General features: G+C 41.1%; 2 protein-coding genes across 4 annotated transcripts; both read left to right on the plus strand.

Annotated features, from left to right (window-relative positions):
- Positions 1 to 1,718: 1,718 nt before the first annotated feature.
- On the plus strand, positions 1,719 to 6,595 carry gal3st1a (galactose-3-O-sulfotransferase 1a). 2 transcript variants are annotated; one of them, XM_080468048.1, is made up of 3 exons: positions 1,719 to 2,058; positions 4,219 to 4,367; positions 4,492 to 6,595. In XM_080468048.1, the coding sequence occupies exons 2-3, from the start codon at positions 4,240 to 4,242 to the stop codon at positions 5,639 to 5,641; spliced, it is 1,278 nt and encodes a 425-aa protein (XP_080324174.1). In that variant the 5' UTR covers positions 1,719 to 2,058; positions 4,219 to 4,239; the 3' UTR covers positions 5,642 to 6,595. The 2 variants fall into 2 exon arrangements, with proteins under 2 accessions (XP_080324174.1, XP_080324173.1); XM_080468047.1 differs by having other exon boundaries at positions 1,725 to 2,058; positions 4,227 to 4,367; positions 4,492 to 6,594.
- A 1,920-nt stretch (positions 6,596 to 8,515) lies between these two features.
- Positions 8,516 to 17,440, plus strand: lztr1 (leucine zipper like post translational regulator 1). 2 transcript variants are annotated; one of them, XM_080467591.1, is made up of 20 exons: positions 8,534 to 8,684; positions 8,892 to 9,124; positions 9,204 to 9,266; positions 9,345 to 9,401; positions 9,489 to 9,568; positions 9,873 to 9,981; positions 10,640 to 10,723; positions 10,812 to 10,869; positions 10,977 to 11,116; positions 11,210 to 11,411; positions 11,728 to 11,838; positions 12,186 to 12,278; positions 12,424 to 12,519; positions 12,822 to 13,011; positions 13,444 to 13,613; positions 13,771 to 14,054; positions 14,226 to 14,375; positions 15,802 to 15,907; positions 16,029 to 16,109; positions 16,538 to 17,440. In XM_080467591.1, exons 2-20 carry the CDS (start codon positions 8,925 to 8,927, stop codon positions 16,652 to 16,654), a joined length of 2,391 nt encoding a protein of 796 aa, XP_080323717.1. In that variant the 5' UTR covers positions 8,534 to 8,684; positions 8,892 to 8,924; the 3' UTR covers positions 16,655 to 17,440. The 2 variants fall into 2 exon arrangements, with proteins under 2 accessions (XP_080323716.1, XP_080323717.1); XM_080467590.1 differs by having other exon boundaries at positions 8,516 to 9,124.
- Positions 17,441 to 18,675: the final 1,235 nt, after the last annotated feature.

Raw genomic sequence — 18,675 nt, forward strand, 5'->3', positions numbered from 1 at the left:
AACAGAACCAATCAATGTCTCTTCCTCTATTGAAGATGTGTCTTTTTCATTTTGTGTTCATCTAAAAATAGAAGAGAGGTCACTATTCACTTTCTAGTTTCCTTTTAGGGGATTTGAGATTTTAAAATACATTTCAAAGTCATTTTTATTCAGATTCCACATGAACCCCAGTTTGATCTAAAGTGTCTGGAGCAGTGACGTGACAACATAACCCATGACAACTACGAAATGTTTTCCTTTAATCTAGTGGAAGGATTTATGAGTCGGTTATGAACATGTGCATTTCATCCAAAACCTCTTCAGTGAAAAGTACAAAAGAGCCTGTCCTCCATTTGCCGCTTGCATTTCTTCACTCTTATTTTAGATGAAACAAATGACTTTTGTACGTGTTGCTGAAGGAAATGAAGTCCTTTGGCATAGTGCTTCTCTTTCTCTCTAGACTAATATTGGCTGAAGCCTGTTTGTCTGAACTCATAATTTCTGCAACATTCAGTGTTAATGTTTTTGGGAAATTCACCCTCGTTTGACTTTGATGCTCAGGCTTCTTTACTTTAATAGCATCGCTGGCTTTCACAGCGCAGGCTGGATTTCACTCACTGGCAGGCCGTAGTTTTGGCCCACAGACCTGACATTTCATACATCTGCTTTATTTTGTGTACCACAAGGTCAAATAGTTCAATACTCTATTCTGAGCAGAGGCTGCACTCACTATGCTGCTGTTTGTTGGACTTCTTCGCTGATTGGCCCTGGCTTGAACAGTGGGTGCTGATGACGAAGAAGCAGAAGCCCCTCTGCCCTCTTTGATGGAGCGAGGATCTGTAGGGCCAAAGGCCAGGCCAGTCAGGCCTCGCACTTCACAGTCGTCTTGCCCCTCTCACCCTTCATTTGCATTCCACACATGCCCACCCAGTTCAAGTCTCAGCCTGGCACTCGGGGCGCCTGTGGGCTGAGGCACTCGCAGCTGAACAAAAGCCGCTCTGTCATGCCTGACCATGGCGGATGTGGGATGAGCAAGTGCAAATCCAGCATGCCGTCCAGTATCTGTGGAGGGAGACAGAGCTTGTGCGCACTGTGTTCGGTGAACTGCTGTGACCACATGTTGCTCCATCCTGCCACACAGCGAAATAGACTCATCGCTCCAGTCGAATGCTCATTTGTGTCTCCGCTGACCCGCCTGTGCTGACTTGTTTAAGAAACTTCTGATAACGGCAGCTTCACAGGCAAAGGATACTGTCCGTGCAGTGCACACTCTACCATTGCCTTATAACAGCAGCAGTATAGAAATGTTGAAAGCTTTGCTGATGATGAAGAGAGAGAAAATCTGTTGTGAATGCAACTTCACAATTTTACACTGTCAGACAGTCCAGATTGTGTTAGAAGTTGTTAGTGTGTAAAATGTATGTACCAGTATGTATGTCTCTGCCACCATATGTCAGGACACAGCTTGCCAAATAATCATTTCAAACAAAACATGCACTGTCTTGATCAACTGGTACAATTAGACCCTTTGTGCATTGGCTTTGTTCTTTTTATGTATTTCTATCCCTCCTATCAGCTTGCAGCTCAGACTCCAGTCCACACTCAATAGCCCTCTGTATGTAGACACAGAGCAGAGATTATGCAGCCCCCCCACCCCACCCCACCCCCCCTCTTTCTCTCGTCCCTCCTCTTTTACGCTCACTGACAAGTGCATGTCCCCTGGCAGAAAGCCTGACGTCACAGGAGGAGAGATGAGCCTCCCTGCAGTGCCTCATTCAGCAGGATCACTTTTAGAATTGGAAGTTTGGTGGGGGGGAGGCGACAGGCTGCATCCAGGCATCAGGTGTGCATGCAGAGAGCTATAGGAGGGAAAGAGGAGAGGACGAGCTGGATGAACGAGCTCTGTAACATTCGACAGGACATAAGAGGACTGTGCCATGTCTATATGCACTTCAGGATCAGATGGCCGCTGCTCTGGGACGGAGATGAACTTGTATTGATAATTATCTGGAACTTGTTGGATAAACAATGCTGCTGGGCAGGAAACATTCCCTCTAGCTTCTCTTCAGATCTATTAGGGTAAGGAATCCTAAAAACTTCTGGTTGAAGTGTATTTTTTTCTATAGAATTAGATTAATATGTGGGTACTTTTACATTTATTTATATTTGACAACCAGGAACATTTCATTTAACTCATATGCTTTTTGAGGGAAACTGGAGAAGCTCAACACATTCTTAAACGTTATCTCTTTATTATCTGATTTATTTTTTAAATCATAAGAAAATGTATCTGATTTTGGTGTTTGATGTGCAGTCTCGCAAAAAAAGGGAGGGGTCGCAATATTTCTCAATTTATAGTGGGTTGCAGAATTTGCTCGGAATATTGTGGAAACTTTTCATACGATCAAAAATCACTTTTCCTAATGTTTCTGAGGTATCTAAGGTGAACTAAACACATTTAGGCAAACTGGCAATTTCCCCATAAGAGTTGAGAAGAAAGCTCTGTTACTTGCCACTGTAATAGTTCATCGTGACGTCCATCCAACGAGAAGAAGCAGCTGTTTCTGTGGTGTTTAGTGAGAGTGATGTCTCTATAGTGCTATCATGATAAGGCTGAACATCAATGTTGTATCAAGTTCATTCACAACTAAAGGACACAATAACACATCCAAACAAGATAGAAGAGATTTGCCCTTCATCCATATTTCAAAACGCAGGAAGAGAAGGGCAAATGACGTTCGAGACAGTAAACATTGTCCAGAAAAGTTGAGAGTTCAACTCTGAAAAAGTGGTGGAAGAAAACTATCCAGAGCACAATATCAAATGATGGATTCACTGTAAAATAACATGTGCACAACGGTCCAAAACATTAAATATAGCCAGTTAAGAACACTTGATCATCCTAATCAACCATCTTTATTCCTTGAAATTTACTTCTAGTAGAATCAATAATTACATTCTTAATTGATATTGTGTAATTATACATGAAGTAAAAATGCTCAGATATGCTTTTGTTTATTTACATGTAAAGTGCTTTTGGGTGATTTGCTGCACAAATAATACAAGTAGATCCGTTATTGTCTTACCTCAGTCTGCTGGGAGGAAGTTCCCAGTTTGTGTGTTTTTCTCTGTGGGCAGTGGGACCTTTCCCAAATTCTTAGGGCTGCAACATTAAATCACGAACCTAAATATCAATAACAAATGTACGGAACAATAATTTGTTGAGCTGAATTGTCATTCTGGTACTTCTTCCTCCCACACAGTGTAACACTGGGTCACAGACGCCATAAATCCCAGGTAGCGAGTGTTACTTTCGTACTGAGGTCGCTGAGTCAGCAGGTGGCTCGTCTTACCTCAGACTGCTGGGAGGGGAGGCAATATCACTTTCCACGGTATTGCATTATTTATTCTTCAAGGCAGCTGAGAAACACCAGGTTGGCCATGTGAGGTTCAAAGTATGCCATCTCGTAGCTCACCATGCATCTTTCATTCTTGTGCCTGCCTTAGTGGCAAGGCGCAAAGATCACAATTCTTGGCGGCCATTTCCTTTTATTATTATGTTTCTGCCGCGTAACTCGTGTCCCACTGTTGGAGCACAGACACAAAAAACACATCAAAATGTGAGGAACGTTCAGGTATAGGTTGCTCCGTGTTTTGTTTGGCAAGCCGTTTCTGAAAAAGATCACAAAAACATGACCGACAGCGGCAGTACTGTGATCCGCAACAGATTCACTAAAATAATTTGACCTCAGAAGATTCTCAGCCTTATTTCTCTCTCTGCTAAAATATTAATACCAAATTAAATGATTTTTGCTTAAATGACCTTTTTGACATATTAAATGAATGAACTCCAATAGTAAACATTCTCAGCTAGAGCAAGGACAGACATGATGCAGATTGAAAACCACCTGTCACAAATAATCAATATCACTGACACTTTATAAATAAACCAATACTTTGTCTCAGGTTTAATGAAGGGATTGGTTTATATTTTAAAAGGAGTTCATGTTTGTTTGTGTGAATTTCAGTAGAAACAAAACATTAATTGTAATCTATGGAGACTCTTAAACATTGACATTCACATCTAACCATTGAAGAGGTTTTCTTCCTAACAGCAGAGGTAACTGAAGAAGTTATCACAACTTGGTAACAATGAAAGAAGTTGAGAAAACTCCACCAAAGTGAAGATGATCCTTACCGCCATGATGACGACAAGATTTGCTTTGTGTTTTCTCTGAGGATCTTAGATTGAGCCGGACCATGACTGGTAAGCAAGGAAGGCACTGGAGGTCTGTGTGCAAGGGCCTGGTCCTGGGAACGCTCCTGACCAGCTGCACCATCCTTCTGTACTGCCTCTCCACCCCGCAGATCAATTTCAGTCTGCCAGAGTAAGACTCAATGCTCTCGTGTAAAAGTGGTTTTAATATATGTTCAAATATAGTTCATCTCATTATTTTGAGAGTGGAGGAAGCACATCAAGACATTTATCTGATTGTTTTCTTTTCTATAAAGGGTTCCGGTACCTTACTCCTGTGCTCACCGTCCGTCCCAGCTGCACTCCAGACCAACCACCAACGTCTCGCAGAGAAGCCCTGGTCAGACCTGTGCCCCCAAAGTGGATATTATGTTCATGAAGACCCACAAAACAGCCAGCAGCACATTCCTCAACATACTTTTCCGCTTTGGAGAGAAACACAAGCTGAAATTTGCCTTCCCTGATAGCAGAAATGACTTCTTCTATCCGTCGCCTTTCCAGCGTTCGCAGGTTAAAGACTACAGACCTGGAATGTGCTTCAATATCATCTGTAATCACTTGCGTTTTAATGCACCCGAAGTTGCAAAGTTGCTGCCTTTGGACACGTCCTACATCACCATACTGCGAGATCCTGCAGAGCTTTTTGAGTCATCCTTCCACTACTTTGGCCGGCTGGTTCCTTTTACCTGGAAGATACCAGGCGACGACAAGCTGACAGAGTTTCTACTTGACCCCAAAATCTACTTTGATCCGGAGGGCTTCAACTCCTTCTACCTCAAGAACTTGCTGTTCTTTGACTTTGGTCAGGACAACACTTTGCAGCTGGACGATCCACGAGTAGAAGAAGGAATCAGATCCATCACTGATCGCTTTCAGTTGGTCATGCTGGTGGAATACTTTGAGGAATCACTCATCCTGCTCAAGGATGCTCTCTGCTGGGAGATGGAGGACCTGCTCTTCTTCAAGCTCAACGCCCGCAGCAGATCTACTGTGTCTAAGCTCACCCCTGAGCTGAGAGCCAGGGCCCTCCAGTGGAATGCCATTGACTGGAAGCTGTACCGCCATTTCAACCAAACGTTTTGGAGGAAAGTAGATGCGTACGGATGGCAGCGTATGGCCGGGGATGTGGCGGAGCTCAGAAGGAGGAACGAGGAGATGGTTTCAATTTGCATCGAGGGGGGTCATGCAGTGGAAGCTGCCAGCATCCAGGAGACAGCCATGCAGCCCTGGCAGCCCATCGGGGAGAAATCCATCTTGGGCTACAACCTGAAGAAAAATGTGAACAAAGCACATCGGAAATTGTGCCGTAAGATGTTGATGCCAGAACTTCAATATTTAACAGAGCTTGGGGTGAACTTGTGGCTCACAAAGCTGTGGAGCCATGTCCGAGATATCATCAACTGGTGAGCAGGAGGGGCCAACTCAACTCTGCACTGAACTTAAAGGAGAGGGATCTGACTGCGTTTGATAGAACAAGAGACTAAAAGCTTCCTCTCACATCCCTGTTTCAGTTGAAATGAATTCAGATCCTTTTCATTGTATTTTATATTATTGCCCTCTGTAATGAATCTGAAGGGTGCTTGTGAATAAAAAACCAACAGACAACATACTGTTGACCTCACAATCTACAATTACTGAACCAGTTTAAAATATGTATGTGACTCTTGGTACTGTTCTCTATGATTTGGAGTCAGTTGTCAACTATTAAATAGTTCTTTATTTCACACGTGAGCTTGTTTAGTGAAATCTGATTTTCACTAAGCATTTAAATCCTTTGACACAACAATGGTTCCATAGTTGTCTAGTCTTCGGCGTTGATTCTCCACACTTAAAACATTAACTTCAAACAAACCGATTCACTACTAATGGCTCGTCTACAAATGAAAAAATATATATATTTATGTATAACTTCATTGTCTGTGGAACCCAAAATCAGTCATATCAGTAGAAAAGAGTGACTAAAATTATACTTTTGTTGTGGCAAACGTTTACCCTGATATAGAAAAGATGAGTGCATGTGAACCACAATCACTCAGTTTCCAGCCTCCGCTGTTGTAACATTTCTTACTGTTCTCAGTTTTCCCAGGTGCCTTTCCAGCAGTGATAAATGTTTGGAGATAAACGTTTTTATAAATCTGTGCGTCAATACATTTAGTGCTGTATAATGCTCCAAGGAAATGAATTCTTTCTTCGTTTCTTTATTTTGCTTGTTGATTTGTGTTGCATGTGATACATTGTTGTATTCGTTTTCATAATTTCAGTGTTTATGATACTAATCACTAACATGTGCTTTTTGATATCTAGATGCTTTTCTATGTGTGCTACAGTTTACCTTCTTAATGGATTCATTTGCTTTTCGTCATCTGTCGAGTGTGTCCTTGTTTCTGTTTGGGTTCTTTGTTTCACTGTCTCCTTCCACGTAACACAATGTGCACACCAGCAATGCAAAACATTCTACAGCTTAAAATGTTTGCAATTTTAAGCAAATGTAGTTTGTTAAAAAAATAAATAAATAAAGAAGAAAATAAAAGGAAAACATTTCACAACAAGATAATGACCTTCGAACACACAATCAGTAACAGTTGAAAGCTGAAGGTTTTTGCTGTGAGTCTTAAAGCTCCCTAAAGCAAATGTAAATAAAACTACATTTTCATCATGTTCAAGGATATAAGGTAATGAAAATGTAGGCAAAGTCACAAAATAGACAAGACAGGACATACACATGATTTCTAAACCTGAGAAATCTGAAGTTCAGCTATGACACAGATGAATCATCACTGGGACAAAGAAAACAAGGGAGAAATATGGATTAAAGTAAGAAATAGAGTTGTGGTTCAAATAAGACGGCATTCATCTTCTGTTACACTTTATCCTGAGCTGGTCCACGGGGAAGTGGCGTCAATCCCAGATAACTACGGGTGAGAGCAGGAGTCACCCTGGACAGGTCACCAGTCCATCACAGGGAAAACACACACACACACACACACACACACACACACACACACACACACACACACACACACACCACGGGGAACTTTAGGGTCACTATTTATTCTCATATGCACATTTCTGGACTATGGGAGGAAACCGGAGCACCTGGAGGAAACACACACATGGGGTGTGTAGAATATGCAAACACAGAAAGGCCCAGCCACTATTTGAAACCAGACCCTCTTGCTGTGAGGCAAGAGCACAAACCACTGCTCCACCGTAGCAATGAACCAAGAGTGCTGCATAGAATACGGCTTCATTGAAGCAATGAACAATGTTAGAACTCAAAGGGAATTAATCTTTTGCCCTGAAAGTTTGAAACTGCATAAGCTGAAGCAGCACCAGTCCATCAAACACCCAGAGGCGCCAACCCAAAGAGAAACCCAAAGTTTATTCTCAGAGCAAAGAACCTCAATGTTACAGATTATAACTAAGAAATTGTGTCTCACATAGAGCATGTTATGAAGTTGCTTAATTTTTTATTTTTCAAATTTTACAGAGTGTGGTGGTGGGGGTATAAATTTAAACCATTTGCAATGGCTTAAATTTGGCAGTGACACAAGATGTAAGATTTAGCAATCATTTTGTAGCACATGTCCAGTAACAAGGAAAGAGGACATAAAGAACAGATGACAATGTTTTTTCTGAGTGTATGTAAGTGTAATGGTTCATCAAGCATACTAACTATGAGATTATAGGCAGAAGTCAAGAAATAATAACCTGCCATAGCTTAAATGAATTAGACAGCTGTCCTTCTTCAGGCAAAATTGGTAATCATTATTGGATTTGTACCTTGAAGAACACCATGGCAGCAAAAGACTACACACAAAACCTTTTTCCATCCTGGTTGCCAACTTACAACTCATAAACTCAACTAAACTAGATGAACTACTTTACTACATGAACTAAGGAACAAAAACACAACACAACACAACACAACCATACACACACTACAAACCTAATATCACTCCCAATAATGATATCTAAAACACGACGAACAGAAACTCCCATAATGCACTGTAGCGATCAGCTCCGTGATCGCTACAACGTGAACGTTCCATTAAATGTGTCGTTAATTCATTGAAATACCAATTCATTTTATGTATAAACAAAACACGTACAATTATTTTCTATTAATTTACTTATTTCATGGTCCAGTGTTGCAGTGGTTCATGAATTTATTCTATCTGTCTCTTGTACCCTCTGTCAAACCCATATGGATTGGATGGAATGTTGTTACACTACTGAACAGTAGGTGGCAGCACGCACCCTGATGGCCTCTGACTTGCTGAGGGAAGAAGCCGAGAGGGGGCGTGGTCGGATACTTTGCTCTTTAATGACAGCTCTGTTGTTTTGCTAGTTTCCTTCGTGGGTCTAATGCCCCGATAGGAGCTCAATCAATACGCCGCTTCTAACCGGCTGCCCAGAATCGCTATTTAGAGGTATCAGTGAGACACAGGTAGGTCCATTGACTATGTTTCGCCGGGACTCTGGCTGTTTTGTAGCCTAAAGCTAACTATCTAGCCTCGTGGCTAGCAGTGCGGCTAATGTGAATTTTGCAGCATCGTCAGCAGCAGCTAACTGTTAACCGAAGGAACACAACAAACTCTGCTATACACTCTGACGGAAGTGTTGCACGGTGAAATACTAATTATCCCCGGGGCAGCGGATATGTCGCTGTCTGAGGACGTTTCTGAAGATGACTGGGACTGAGAGCTACTTCATCTTCCCGGATGAGTTTGCAGAAATGTCCTGCAAATCAACTAAAGTGGCCCCGAGTGTTGATTTCGACCACAGCTGCTCTGACAGCGTGGAATATCTGACGCTCAACTTCGGCCCGTTTGAGACCGTCCACCGCTGGAGGAGACTCCCACCCTGTGATGAGTTCGTGGGTGCAAGGTAAACACATCGACACACAACCAGCAGCATTTCCTCCTAAACCCGAGTGTCTGTGTTCACCATGGACTCCTTCCTCCAGGCGCAGCAAGCACACTGTCGTGGCCTACAGGGACGCCATATACGTGTTTGGGGGAGACAATGGGTGAGTGATGCTGAGCAGATACTAGGGGTTCTCTTCTTGTTTACTTCAAGTTTGTTACAATCTTTTGTTTCCCAACAGCAAAAACATGCTCAATGATCTGCTCCGCTTCGATGTGAAGGATTGTTCCTGGTGCAGGTGAGACTGGAGTCTTTTCCTTACAGGAACATCTCTGCACACAGATTGATCAATATGTATCAATATATTTGTTTTCTGTTTCTGTAGAGCTTTCACTACTGGGACCCCGCCTGCCCCCAGATACCACCACTCAGCTGTGGTCTATGGCAGCAGCATGTTTGTGTTCGGTAAACTCTTTCTCAGATCACTCTACTAAGACAAAACACAGATCATACTTTCTTCAGGTTTTTTCAGAGAAAATCGAAGTGATTTGATTCGGTACACAATTAGAGTTCTCTTGTACCAATATTTTAGTTTTTGTACTTGACTTTCTTACATCTGTTTACTTTTGCTTTTCACAAAATCAGCCATTATAGAATTATTTTTAATTTACTTAAGATACAAATTTTTGTTCTGTATTATTAGATGTGTCTTTTATAGTATTTACTTGAAGATTGTGTGTATTTATTTAATGTTTGTCTCGTGCTTCAGGCGGATACACGGGAGACATCTACTCAAATTCAAACTTAAAAAACAAAAATGACCTTTTTGAGTACAAGTTTGCGACTGGACTGTGGACTGAATGGAAAGTGGAAGGGAGGTAAGGAGTTTCAACTCTAAATTTACTTAAAAAATAGATGGGTATATTAACTGCTCTGAAAATTACCTTAGGATTTTAAAAGACTGGGACGTGCATGCGTGTGTGTTTATCATAAAGGGCTAGTTGGTGGATAGTGTAAATAGGAAAAAATGAAGTTCATATCATCCATATATAAATGATTTAAAGGGATAACAAATCAATCTAACAATTATTTAAAGCATACCATATTTCATTTATTAGACGAAATGGTTAACAAACCATTCAGCCAATACATCTCCCAGCTGATTGATCAACCAACAGGCGAACATCTGTTGGAATAATAAAAGTCTGTAAATTCCTGTAAACACATTTCTATTATAGGTGTTCTGTAAATTAAAAATGACACTCTACAGTATTCTGTGGTACCCAATTTATACTGTGGGACTATATGTATATAACACCATATGAAATGATTGATCAACTAAAAGTAAATAGGCATAAATAAACACGTTGACTTGTGAAACTGTATAAAAGTTTTTGTTAGCAACAGAGTTGAAAATGTGCCAAAGGTAAATTTTTTCGGTGATTTTAGTTATTCTGTAGTATCAGACTTATGTACATATTTTTTTAATTTCTCACGTGTGTACAAGTTCTTTAAAAGTCCTGTTTGTTGTTTCAGCTTACCAGTAGCGAGATCTGCACATGGAGCCACCGTCTACAATGATAAACTGTGGATCTTTGCAGGCTATGATGGAAATGCAAGGTTTGCTTCTTAGGAGTGTTCTCTTTCATCACATTCCTATATTGACTTTTGTGCGCCATGTTGATTGGTCATTTTTTCTTCTGTGAAGGCTGAATGACATGTGGACAATCAGTCTGCAGGATCGAGAGCACGCATGCTGGGAGGAGGCTGGTTTCATTAATTTCCATATTTGCACAGAATATTTTCAAGTGTCTACAGCTCACAAATGTTTTATGTGTGTTGCTAACTTTGTCTCTGCCTTTGTGTCCATCAGATCGATCAGAGTGGGGAGATTCCTCCTTCTTGCTGCAACTTCCCAGTCGCTGTTTGCAGGGATAAGATGTTTGTGTTTTCTGGTCAGAGTGGAGCCAAGATCACAAATAATCTCTTTCAGTTTGAGTTCAAAGGCCACATGTGAGTAAAAAAGTATTTTCTCACAACTGAAAGTCATGAATCCTGTAATCAGACCTGTCCCACAGGACTCATCTCTTTATTTATTTTTTTCAGGTGGACACGGATACCTACCGAACATTTACTGCGAGGCTCCCCTCCACCTCCCCAGAGACGTTATGGACACACTATGGTTGCCTTCGACCGTCACCTGTATGTCTTTGGAGGAGCTGCCGACAACACGTTGCCCAATGAGCTGCACTGCTACGATGTGGACTCTCAGTCCTGGGAGGTGATCCACCCCAGCCTCGACAGTGAGGTACGACACAAACAAATTCCATATGGAAGGAAATGGTATCACACAATTAATGTGTCAACACCAAATGTGCTAGCTGCTTTTTAATTTGACAATGTGTGCTTTTTTGTGTCTAAATACCTTAACCTTAGCTTTATACACACTTAGTACTTTGCACCATTTTCAGGCCGCTTATCTCAGTGTTATGATGCCTCAATAGGTAAATGATTCACAATGTTTCATTTAATTGCATTTTTTTAACAGATTTCACAAGAATGTTTTTGATCCACATATATACGTTTACTGAAAGCCAACATGTCGTCTGTCCTTGATCCTTTAGATGCCGAGTGGGAGGCTCTTCCATGCTGCTGCTGTGATTCAAGATGCTATGTACATCTTTGGAGGGACTGTAGACAACAATGTTCGCAGTGGAGAGATGTACAGATTTCAGGTTCGTTTTACTTCTAAAATAAGAATAATACATTTTATTCATAGGCACCTTTCACAATGCCCAATGCTATCTCACAAAAGTTAAAAACCAATGCAAGCAGGATAGGTTAGTCTGAATAGGTGGGTTTTAAGTGGAGATTTGAAGGCAGGACGGGAGTCCATGTTCTGGAGGCGGGGGTGGTAGAGAGTTCCAGAGGCGAGGGGCAGGGCATCTGAAGGCTCGACGCCCCCATAGTGGAAAAATGCATCATCACATTGCACTTACCAACTTGCATCATTTGCACTCTGTGTTTAAAAACGTCTCTAAAGAAAAGATCACAAACGGTTCCCAAAATGTGTATGTTGCAGTTTTCATCCTACCCAAAGTGTACACTACACGAGGACTACGGCAAACTGTGGGAGAACCGACAATTCTGTGATGTGGAATTTATTCTCGGCGAGGTACGTTGGCGAAATAGTGTGTAGGTTTCTCACAATATACAGTCATAGTATGGAACACTAGTTACTTAAACTTGCTTTTTTAAATGACCCACATGACATGTTTCTGTTTCCATTGAACTTTAACTCCCTGACATATTGTTTGCAGAGGGAAGAGAGAGTTTTGGGGCATATCGCCATAGTGACTGCACGATGTCAGTGGCTGCGGAAGAAAATCCTGCAGGCTCGGGATCGGCAGCGGCAGGTCAGAGCAACCACCTCACTTTGTTCCCTTTGAGATACAAAGACAACATTTCACCCTGAGAAGACATTTGTTCATGTAAACCCATACAAATATATTATTCTTTCGAATAATTGTATTCATATTTGAATTGACATTCTAAACTTTCATTAGAAGTTGACTTTAGGGCGGATGCAATATAGATGCTCATTGAACTCTGTAAAGACATTCGTGTAAGCAGGATTACCAGCGTGACTGCTTGCTCTGTATGTGGCTGGAGTGGTAAAGAGAAAGAAAGTTGCACAATTAGTTGTTTGTGTGTGCAGAGGACCAAACAGGAGAGCAGTGAGGAGAGTGATGAGGGAGCAGCTGGAGGCCCGAGGGATATCCCAGCAGGCAATAGGCCATCAGGCTCACAGCCGCTGCTGGAGGTGTCCATCAGGGAAGCCGAGGCCCAACCTTTTGAAGTCCTGATGCAGTTTCTCTACACGGACAAGATCCAGTACCCTCGCAGAGGTACCTCTCTGTTTTACAGTTATATGTTTAGTGGTATCCTAAGTGACCCTGAAAAAGAAAATACAATCACTTGTTGTTTTTGACGGTTTAAAAAAAAAAAACAGCTGATGATGTATTTTTGTGCCTTTTTTTTATATTTAGCTTTCTGGTTTTAATGCCATCATCTGCCTGTGTTTTTGAATTCACTTTTAAATAACTTTTTATTATTTATCATTGTGTTGAAATCCCATCTTTTGCCTTCATCTCATATCTTACTGCTTGTGTTTCAATGTTACCTTTTTAAAAAATACGTATTTAGTTAATCTCTGATATCTTAGCGTCTGCTCATATTTTAAATGAGCTTTTTCATTTTATAGAAAAGTTCTTTACCCCGCACGCAGTGTGTGATGATTTCTGTATGAATGAAAATGACTATGGTCTATGTCCACCCAGGTCATGTGCAGGACGTTCTCCTGATCATGGATGTTTACAAACTGGCTCTTCACTTTAAGCTCTCTCGGCTGGAGCAGCTGTGTGTGCAGTACATCGAAGCTTCTGTTGACCTGCAGAATGTCCTCAGTGTTTGTGAGAATGCTAACAAGCTGCAACTGGACCAACTCAAGGTGCATTGCAATTTCCGTGAAAAATTGAAGTGTCATTGGCTTCAAACCTCCTGATGAGAGCCGAGCGTTAGAATCAAAACAATGAACTGAGAAACTGAAAGAAAATACAAGATGTTTTGTCCTGATAGTAATACCAAGAATCTATTTCTTTCTCCAGGAACATTGTCTGAATTTTGTGGTGAAGGAATCACACTTTAACCAGGTGATCATGACGAAAGAGTTTGAGCATCTTTCCACGCCGCTGATAGTGGAGATCGTCCGCCGAAAGCAGCAGCCGCCCCTCAGGTTGTACTCAGACCAGCCCGTGGACATCGGGACCTCCCTGGTGCAGGACATGAAGGCCTACCTGGAGGGAGGCGGCCTGGAGTTCTGCGACATCATTCTGCTGTTAGACGGTCATCCACGGCCTGCACATAAAGCCATCCTGGCGGCTCGGTCCAGGTAGGGATGGCACTCATTTTAGACATTTAGTTGTTTTGTTTTTTTTCACAGATTTTTTTGGGGGGGGGGGCTTTCTCTGGCCTTTTATATCTGCTAATGTTTTAAAACGTTTGGATTACAGTAAATATCAGCAGTGATCAAATGTTTAACTTTTGCACTTTTATTCCTCAGTTACTTTGAGGCCATGTTTCGCTCCTTCATGCCAGAGGACGGCCAGGTAAATATCTCCATTGGTGAAATGGTTCCAAGTAAACAGGCCTTTGAATCCATGCTGCGTTACATCTACTATGGGGACGTCGACATGCCTCCAGAAGATTCCCTGTATCCTTGATTTTTTTTATTTTTTTCGGGGGGGTTATACATAAACACAGAACAGGTGCTGGAGAACAGAGCAGTGTACGGTACTCTTGATATATAAAAGTGTGAAGAATCTCTGTGTTGGGGGCAAAGTCACCTCCTTTCTCCCTTTTGAAATAGAAATGTGAAAGTCAGTGTCTCCATGCTGTGAATCGAGGTAATAATGTTTAGAAGAAGCGTCAGTGTGGGAGGGATCCTGCTGTCACAAGCATTTGGTAATAGCTCTGTTATTTCCAACCATAAATATCTACAAGACATGTCTCTTTTACTGAGGCCTTTGGGAAATGTTGTGGGGTACGTGGCACTAAAACATTTTTTGATACTACACTTTACACCCTTCCAGACAGTGGATTAGGACAAAATAGTTTTTGTTTTATATAAGTGCAGGAGGGCTTTCTCATCTGATTTTATTGCAAAATAACTTATATCAAGTTTCTATTTGTAAGAATTCTATAAGAATAATTCTCCAAATACGGTTTTATTTGGAATAAATGTGTTTCCCTTAATTACAGTACCTGTATTTATTTACTCACGCTTATGGTGTAATTTTGATATAGTATGATTTGTCACTGCTGGCCTGTTTCTCCACTCTACTTGTACTGCTGGTCAATTATTCAGTTTGGATATATTGTGTTTGTTTATGATGTTGGATTCTGCAAATTACAAACCAAAGTAAAGTTGTGATTTTTACATTCAAAACACCACGACTGTGAGAAACCACACTTGTAGAGTAGGAGTTGGTACTCTCCAGACTCCAGTAAATTGTCTCACGGTAACTTGGAGTGCTGTAACAGGTCAAACAATTGTAGGTCGAATCCATCAAATACAGAGTTTGTGCTACGTTGTAGATTTAGGTACTGTTCTGTTTAAGTTTTAGTTAGTGGTGACTTTTAATGAATTGATGTGGCTTGGATTTGGAAGACAACAGGCTCATGTACGCATGAAATTAATATTATACATCAATGTCTTTCCCACTATGTCATCCGTCTTGGGGGCAGTAATGGTTAACACGCGTTTCATGTGATACGCTATGAACAGGTCACGCCTCCATCACAGGGCAAATGCAGACAAACATACAGTCTTACCCATGGGCAAATTAGAGTTGCCAGCTTGTGTCAGGGTCATGCAATTTGGACTGTGGGAGGAAACCAGAGTACCTTTGGAAAATTGACACGCTCACAGGAAGAACATGCAAACTCCACACAGCCTTGGCCCTCAAGACCAGCACATGAGTACAGACATTTTGGGAAAAAAATATTTTATCCCTCCTAATTTTGTGCGGGAATGTAAAAGTAAGTACCGTAAATGAAGTGACACTTTGTAGAAATGACTGAAAATGTTGCTTGGAGAGAGAACTTTTGTTCCCACTTCCTTAACTCTGGATAAACAGCTATCTGTTTGCCGCTCCGTATTACTATGGCTTTTCCAATAACAGGCTGCAGGCGTACTGTAAGCAGAATCTGGAGATGAACGTGACTGTGGAGAATGTCCTGCAGGTATTTATGTTTTCACTCAGAGGGAGCAGTGACCTAATTGGACCACGCTGTGTCGTCCTTGCAGATTTGTTTTTCCCGATATGTAGAGTGAATCACATCCCCCTCGATTTTCCTCCCTCAGATTCTGGAGGCTGCAGATAAGACTCAGGCTCTGGACATGAAGAAGCACTGCCTCCACATTATTGTCCATCAGTTCATTAAGGTGGGTGGGCTAGTATCTGGAGCCCTGGGGGTTTGCTGCCCACTCGTTGCAGCTGAGCTAACCCTCTAGTCCTGTCTTCCTCGTGGGAGACTGACACTTTGGCCTTCTTGTGGATCATTCTTCATCTTCCACGTAGAGAGAAGAGTGTTTACAGCCCGGCCGGCTGTACAAGCACCTCATCGCATGCCGATGAGGGTCACAGTGGCACTGTGATTATTGTTTATCAAAAAAAAAAAAAAGACTTCAATTTTCACTGCTTTTCATCAGAGTTATCTTTGCTGTTGATTCTGTTTTGCTTCTTTCTGTTATCTTCATTTCTCATGCATGAGCGACTCAGGGCTGCCTATTCCCCGTTTTACCCCGATCGATTCATTGTTCTGCCTTGATTTGTTGCTCATTTTTTTTTTTGTTGTCCTCCCCTCCCAAAGGTATCCAAGCTCCCCAACCTGCGGTCTCTCAGCCAGCTGCTGTTGTTGGACATCATTGAGTCTCTAGCCACACACATATCAGACAAACAGTGTGCCGAGCTGGGCTCTGATATTTAGGATGACTCCGGGAGCTGGAAGCATCCTCCTCTCGCAGAAGCCATAAATCTCTGCTGCATTTACTTCTCGTCATTCCCTGCTCCCTCACATACAGTACGTTTGTGTTTTTTTTTTTGGTATTCCGTTGGACCCTGCATGTCTCAAACCCGACACAGTAGAAGCCTTTTTTCCACATCCTATCAGGTTGTTCATGCTTCTCACTCTCCATCTCAGTGAAGAGAGTTCTGTGAGGAAACATCAACTTAAAGTTGTATAATAATGTAAAAAAATAAAACATTTTATATTTAGTTTGACATTTATTTATTTTGTATACTCAGGGACAAACTTTTGCAAGGTTTTATTCTGCTCAGTAATGCTTTGGATGTTTTTAACCGATACGCAGTTTACTGTCAAAATACAATCTTATGACAGGAGAAATGTTCTGCTATTCACATATAGTCTCAACCATTAAAAAAAAAAACCAATGTTATCAACATGTACCATACAATTATTTATCCAAATCTGTGTTAATCACTTGTATTACACTCATCTCACAGTTAAAGAGCCCTCATTGTATGTTTTAAATGAATCCAAATCATTATACAACAAAGTTAGAATATACACCCGTCTGTGACCTATTTCTTTTGATGTCGTTGTAATACTAATCACTGTTTACCATTACTAACAGATAAACCTTCCATATGGTACAGATATATGTATTTAGTGGCATCAGTATGCTGTTATTAAATACTTACCCATGTAATTGTCATGTATTTGAAGCCTTAATAAATCATCTCATACAGAGTCAATTATGTTGTACGAGTCTTTTTGCAGTCTGAAGATCTTGAACAAAATGCAGATGCTAAACTCTTGAAACTCAAGCAAAAGCCTATTTATCCGGCACCTTTAACCCACTGGCACATGGATCAAGATCTTCATCTTGACATTGGATAGCTGAAACATAAACAACAGAAAAGCAAAGCAAAAAGGCAATAAATGGCATTTGTTGAATGAAGCTGGTTAAAAGCTTTTACTTGTAAACTAAAAACTGCAGTAGGTTTCATCAACAGGTGTACCAGTAGCATTCAGTATGGTTTTCTGTTGGTTTTGTCAGCATTAAATTAATTTTACACTGAAATATTTATTTGTTCATTTTATTAATCTTTTTCGGTAGTCATTTAAATGAATATTCAGGTCATTCAATATTATATAAAGATTGGAGTTAATTTATGGGTTTTTTTTATGCTGAAATGACTGTCCAGAAGTAAAATACTGGCTGTATTTGGTTAAAACAAACCTTAAAACCAACAGGTCTCAACCACCATTAACGGTAATGTATCCATAGTGTCTCATTCCTATGATAATTCGTGGATACCGCTGACAGAAAGAAGTCATTTACATTCCTGTGAAGCAGAAAGATTACATTACAATGCCCCTGGTGCCTCAAGCATACTGATCTGGTTCAACAGTCCTGTGCTTCCAAAGATAAATCTTATCAATCAGTCTGCCCCAGAATTGAGAAAAGATAGAAAAAAGCAGGTCCTATTTTAGCAGTCTTAAACCCACAGTTACAGTCTGATGCACTTGTAATTTCCTATCAGAGCAAAAGTTACTGTGAAGAACAGCACGTCTTTGTCTTGATAAATCATTCATGTTCTGGGTAGATCGTCAATTAAACCAGTTATAGTTATTCATCTCTCACCTTTTCCAAGATGACTCACGCACTGTTGTATCACATTGATTTCTTTTCGGTCTTTACACTCGCAGTACTTACTCATGTTTCCACAAGCCATCATTTTATTGTAGTTCTTGGCTTTACTATGTTTGATATTGTGAGATGACAGCTAGAGCTTTTTAACTCTCACTGAAAATTATATAGCGCTTTCCCACTGAGTGAGCAGCCCCCAAAGTGCTTTACATAGTTCATGACATTCAGGCTACAGCCATGCAAGGTGCCGTCACTTCAATGGGAACAGTTTGGGGTTCAGTGTCTTGCCAAGGTGACACTTTGGCACATAGGCAGGCAGAGATGGGAATCAAAC

The sequence above is a fragment of the Lipophrys pholis genome, assembly GCF_963383615.2.
Source record: "Lipophrys pholis genome assembly, chromosome: 7".
Taxonomy (NCBI): Eukaryota; Metazoa; Chordata; class Actinopteri; order Blenniiformes; family Blenniidae; genus Lipophrys; species Lipophrys pholis.

What these genes read in the sequence shown, in the direction of transcription:
- gal3st1a (XM_080468047.1), top strand. Translation starts at nt 1,829, where the DNA reads ATGCAGAGAGCTATAGGAGGGAAAGAGGAGAGGACGAGCTGGATGAAC. An exon ending in TTCTCTTCAGATCTATTAGG is followed by an intron (nt 2,059 to 4,226) that starts GTAAGGAATCCT and finishes TGAGGATCTTAG; the next exon opens with ATTGAGCCGGACCATGACTG. An exon ending in ATCAATTTCAGTCTGCCAGA is followed by an intron (nt 4,368 to 4,491) that starts GTAAGACTCAAT and finishes TTTTCTATAAAG; the next exon opens with GGTTCCGGTACCTTACTCCT.
- lztr1 (XM_080467590.1), top strand. Translation starts at nt 8,925, where the DNA reads ATGACTGGGACTGAGAGCTACTTCATCTTCCCGGATGAGTTTGCAGAA. An exon ending in GGCTATGATGGAAATGCAAG is followed by an intron (nt 10,724 to 10,811) that starts GTTTGCTTCTTA and finishes TCTTCTGTGAAG; the next exon opens with GCTGAATGACATGTGGACAA. An exon ending in CTCGGGATCGGCAGCGGCAG is followed by an intron (nt 12,520 to 12,821) that starts GTCAGAGCAACC and finishes TTGTGTGTGCAG; the next exon opens with AGGACCAAACAGGAGAGCAG.